The sequence below is a fragment of the Mastomys coucha genome, unplaced genomic scaffold, assembly GCF_008632895.1.
Source record: "Mastomys coucha isolate ucsf_1 unplaced genomic scaffold, UCSF_Mcou_1 pScaffold16, whole genome shotgun sequence".
In the NCBI taxonomy this organism is placed as follows: domain Eukaryota; kingdom Metazoa; phylum Chordata; class Mammalia; order Rodentia; family Muridae; genus Mastomys; species Mastomys coucha.
Genome location: NW_022196898.1, coordinates 55,186,129 through 55,191,636, shown reverse-complemented (window position 1 = coordinate 55,191,636; position 5,508 = coordinate 55,186,129). Strand labels below are relative to the sequence as shown.

Genomic DNA, 5,508 nt, shown 5'->3' with positions numbered 1-5,508 from the left:
TTTCAAAATTGGACAATTTCAGATACCAATGGCAGACTTTTAAGGCAAGTAGGAACCTATTTGATCATTCTGGAAGCCCATGAAGGCAACCTTGACTGGAGCAGCCAACCCCATTTGCTTATGTTCTGTGAGAACATTAAGCTCATGACTTTCAGCTCTCTACTCAGAAATCTCAGAAGCACCATCATGCTGAGGTTCTGTCTCCGAGCTTGGATTAGTGATGAGGCCATTAATACTGGGAGACTGTGATTTTTGGGAGGGCATGGAAACAAAATGTGGGCCATGTGTCTCTAGGCCTTGCTTGCATGTTCCACTGCACCTCATCCCTTCTGGCCATTCATTTATCAGGTATTTATTCATTAGTTATTGTGTAGTAGGTGTTGTATTCAGTGATAGGAAGACAGAGGGCAAAAGAACTTATAGCAAATATACAATGAGCTGAACAGCTTTAGGATAGTAACTATAAACGCTGTAGAAGCATAGTAGTGGTGGGTAGAAGGCTTTTTGAAGTTGCTGACTGGCACTTATATACTGAAGAGTGTACACCTTGATGAAGATGAAGGGCAATGAAGGCAAAAGAGTGCATATTTTGGAAAGCTCAAGTGAGGACAGTGTGTGTGGATCTGCAAGTAATGGCTTTTTGGATCTGAGTAGGTTATAAGGGTATGAGTCAACTAAAGCTCCAGAGTCCTTGTCTGGGAAAATGTTCCCAAGCTAGGCATTTCCCATTTTCCATATATTCAGCTGATCTTGTTATTCTTCAGCACATTGTTTCAGCCTAAGGACTTTAAGAAGATGGACACTGACATTTCTTTTGGCTTCATGCCATATCAGGTTTGATCAGCACGTCATCTATTACTTCATCCAAATGGCCACCGAAAATGCTGATCAGGACAGTACCAACATGGGTACCATGCAGCCTCCATGACCCTGCTTCCTGAAGACTTCTTGAAGTTGTTCACAGGATGTTGTGAGAAGCTCTGCTGAGTATCTTTCTGACACTGCATGTCCCAGTTCATCACATAAGAACCTTGTTTGCTGTGTGGTAGAGTTTTTACTGCTTCCATTTAGTTCCTAGGTTCTTAGCATTTAAAAAGCTCACACATATCATAGCTGATGAGAGAAAGTGGGGATTGTCCATAGTATGATTCAGCCAATGAAGTGCACACATCTCTATCCACACCTTCTACAACACATACTTGGTCCTGGCCACATAGCACACCCAACGTTGAACCTCCGTAGTACAAAATTTCCTCAACATGGAAATTCCCAGGTTCCCTAGGACTCCCTCATGACCTCGATCTGTGACCCATGACTTTGGCCAATGACTTCTGCCTATGGAGGTCACATAAATGTCCAGGAAAGCTGGGACCGGATGGTGGCTATGGAGAGCTGGGACTGGATGGTGGCTATGGAGATCTGGGATTGAGTGGTGGCTATGGAGAGCTGGGATTAAATGGTGGCTATGGAGAGCTGGGACTGGATGGTGGCTATGAAGAGCTGGGACTGGATAGTGGCTATGAAGAGCTGGGACTGGATGGTGGCTATGAAGAGCTGGGACTGGATAGTGGCTATGGAGAGCTGGGACCGGATGGTGGCTATGGAGAGCTGGGACTGGATGGTGGCTATGGAGAGCTGGGATTGAATGGTGGCTATGGAGAGCTGGGACTGGATGGTGGCTATGGAGAGCTGGGACTGGATGGTGGCTATGGAGAGCTGGGACTGGATGGTGGCTAGGGACTGCATGATTGATGGCTATGAATGAACTGTTTGATTCTCTCAGGCCGTTTGCGTTTTGTTCTTCACTCACCTTCTGAGACTATGTTTGCTACTTAGATTTAAATATTAGTAGAATTTTGTCCCCTGCTTATATAAAAGCAATTAAAAAAGAAAATATTTGAATATTGAAGTAATTAGAAGATGTTTATAAATAAAAAGATTAAAAAGAAAATTCAAATTACGATTTTGAAATATTATAAAATATTTCAAAAATAATTGAAGTAAATTACTCAATTCATACTAAACCCTAAAGAATCATTATTAAAAGTCTGAGCTAACCATCCAAAGTAAGTTTCTATCTTTGTAGATATTCATAGATTGGAGGTACATGGGTGGGCATACTGGGATGGAGAAAAATGACTTTATCAAAAAGAAATCTATCCTGCAATAATTAGCATTTCACTGAGATGTATTAAATTTAGTTTAACTAGAATTTTTTATAGATTTTTTATTAGATGTTTTCTTTATTTACAATATCTCCTTTCCCAGGTTCTCCTCCAAAAGAAAAAAGAAAAAGAAAATAAAATAATAAAATAAAATAAAAAAGAATCCAAAAACTAAAACAATCCCCTGTTCCCTCCCCCCTCCCCCTGCTCACAACCCCACCCTCTCCCACTTCCTGGCCCTGGCATTCCCCTACACTGGGGCATAGAACCTTCACAGGGCCAAGGTCCTCTCCTCCCATTGGTGACTGACTTGTCCATCCTCACATCCTCACATGCTGCTGGAGCCATGAGTCCTCCCACGTGTACTCTTTAGTTGGAGTTTTAGACCCTGGGAGCTCTGAGGGTACTAGTTAGTTAATATTGTTGTTTGTGCTAAGGGGCTGCAAACCGTTCAGTTCCTTGGGTCCTTTCTCTAGCTCCTTCATTGGGGACGCTGTACTCAGTCCAATGGATGGCTGTGAGCCTCTATTTTTGTATCGGTAGGATACTGTCAGAGCCTCTTCTGAGACAGCTATATCAGGCTCCCGTCAGCCAGCATTTGCTGGCATCCACAATAGTGTCTGGATTTGATGATTGAATATGGGAAGGATTCACAGGTGGAGCAGTCTCTGGATTGTTCGTCCTTCAGTCTCTGCTCCATAGTTTGTCTCTGAAAATCCTTCCATGGGTATTTTGTTCCCCCTTTCCAGAAGGAATGAAGTATCCACACTTTGGTCTTCCTTCTTCTTGAGTTTCTTGTGGTTTATGGATTGTACTTTGTGTATTTTGATCTTCTAGGCTAATATCCACTTATCAGAGAGTGCATAACATGTGTGTTCTTTTGTAATTGGGTTACCACACTCAGGATGATATTCTCCAGGTCCATCCATTTCCTCAAGAATTTCATAAAATCATTGTTTTTAATAGCGGAGTAGTACTCCATTGTGTAGATATACCACATTTTCTGTATTCATTCTTCTGTTGAGGGACATCTGGGTTGTTTCCAGTTTCTGGCTATTATAAATAAGGCTGCTATGAACATAGTGGAGCATGTGTCCTTGTTTAACTAGAATTTTAAATAACTTAAATAATACATTAAGAAACTCAGGATATGACAAACAACTTCTGAACATCAGATAGATTTTGTTTTAAATAAGAAATGTTAGTTCATAAGTTAGCCTGTAAAATTAAGAGAAAATGCAAATATTAAGAAGATGGAATAAAGTTTCAAGCAAGATTTTAATTTTAGATCCTTGTTAAGAAATATGAAGAAACTAGCATGCTGTTCTTTTCCCTTCCACATTACAAGCATTTATTCAATGTGTTAGTTTGATGCTGTCGAACTTAATAACACGCTTCTTCTGTTCTCTGGTTATAATTTCTAATTGTTTAATCTATGGGCTATGGACTACTGTGAAATGCTCACTGACAGTGGTTGTTTAACCACAACTCTGCTCTTTGAATTATTTTGATTTACTATTTGGTTGGTAAGAATTGTCATCACAGGTTGGTTGTTTCTTTCTGAGAAAGGCCCATAATTTTGTGTGCATGATGGTATCACTTGGAGGAGGGGGCATATCTGGGTATATTTTGCTTGTTTGAGATAGAGTTTCTTTATGTAGCCCATGCTACATCTTGCAGCTCCCTCTGTAGATTACCTCTGCCTCCCAGGTGCAGAGATGCCTGGTTATCTTAATGGTGTTTTTATCTTAATGATGTCTCCTCAGAAGTGGATGGCCATTCCTGTTCTGTCTGTGGGACTGTGTAGGCAAGGAGAAGCCTGTGGTTTTTCCTTTTTGTTAGTCTGAATGTGCAAAGTTACTGTGACCCCAAATTGACCTTCCACACCCTCACTATCCCTGTGCCCCCCACTGTCTTTTCACACTTCATTTTTAGTCCTTGAGCAAAGGACTGACCTTCAAAATATTGCAAATCCAGATCCCTCCACATCTCCTCCACTGTCCACCTCAGTCCAAGCCATCACCACACTTGTCTTCTGCACATTTTTTCTGTACCTATTCTTACTAACAATTGTTATTTTAGTTGTACATATTTTGGAGATGCCATGTAATGATATCATATGTGACACACCAGGGTAATTAGTATTTTCATCCTTGTGAACACTTGTGGAATTTTATGAAACTATGAGGGAGGCAGTTGCATGAAGAGCAACTTATAGAACGGAAGAAAAAATTCTAGCAACCATTCATTTGATAAGGATTTAAAGTCGAGAATTTGTAAAGGACTGACAATAATCAATAACAAAGAAACCCAGTAATATCTCATACTGCTGCAATTGTCTTCTAGCTAATGTCTTGCTTCTGTCTTGTCCTGTCTTATCCCATTTTTTTAAAAATCAAACTGTATCTGGCCTGAAGCCTCTTATAGTTCCCATCCCATTTAGAATAAATATATTCCCTAAGACCATAGATTATCCTATCAGGTAACATCTCTGACATCTTTTCTGCCAGCTATCAAGCAGTTGCTCACTGTGTCTTAACCATGTTTTGTTGATCTTCAAAGCAGCATGCAGTATCCCAACTCTGGATTTTTCTTTTCTTACTTAATTATCAGAGTACTCTTTCCTGCAGATATTCTAGTTGCTTTGGTTTTGGACCCAGGGACAAGGAACTGAGGTGCATATTTTACATACCAAAGCAGACCTGGCCTCTAGGTTCTCCCAGAATCTTTCACTGCCTACCTGGCATACCCTGCCCCAGCCGAGAGGCTGGGCTGCCCTTCTCTCAGAGGCTCCTCCTTATACACTCCAGACATTTTGTTCTTTCTCTCCCTTCTTCTTCTCTTCTCTCTCTGTGTGAGTCCCTTTTCTCTCTTTCTCTTTCCCTGCCCCCTTCCTTTCCCCCATGGTGACTTCCCTGGCCTTGGTCCTTGGGGCCAGTGAATTCGCCCACCAGAGAGCAGCTTCCCAATAAACTTTTAAATATAATCTAATCTGGTTTAAATAGGCTCATTTCACCTATCAGTTGCTCCCCCCTCATTTCTTTTAGACATGAGTTGCAAAGTGTCCCCATCCAGGAGACCTTTTCTAACCACCTCCACAATAGAAAGTAAACTCCTGTTAGCACACTTTCTCTGAACATGGTAGATTAGTGCTCTTCATCACTTAGATTGTGGAGACTGATGCTTCCTGCTGCCTCTTTACTCCATTCCTCTCACTGGAAGGATGCTCTCTGGATCAAGAACTTTGCTCTGAGCTGGGTGGTGGTGGCACATGCCTTGGCAGAGGCAGAGGCAGAGGCAGAGGCAGAGGCAGAGGCAGAGGCAGAGGCAGAGGCAGAGGCAG

At 41.6% G+C, this 5,508-nt stretch overlaps 1 protein-coding gene across 1 annotated transcript; it reads left to right on the top strand.

The window, feature by feature from the left end:
* The first annotated feature begins 1,311 nt into the window (after positions 1-1,311).
* Positions 1,312-1,737, top strand: LOC116093267 (glycine-rich protein 3-like). Its single transcript, XM_031374642.1, has one exon. The coding sequence runs from the start codon at positions 1,312-1,314 to the stop codon at positions 1,735-1,737; it is 426 nt and encodes a 141-aa protein (XP_031230502.1).
* The last annotated feature ends 3,771 nt before the right edge of the window (positions 1,738-5,508 follow it).

What these genes read in the sequence shown, in the direction of transcription:
- LOC116093267 (XM_031374642.1), top strand. Translation starts at nt 1,312, where the DNA reads ATGACTTTGGCCAATGACTTCTGCCTATGGAGGTCACATAAATGTCCA.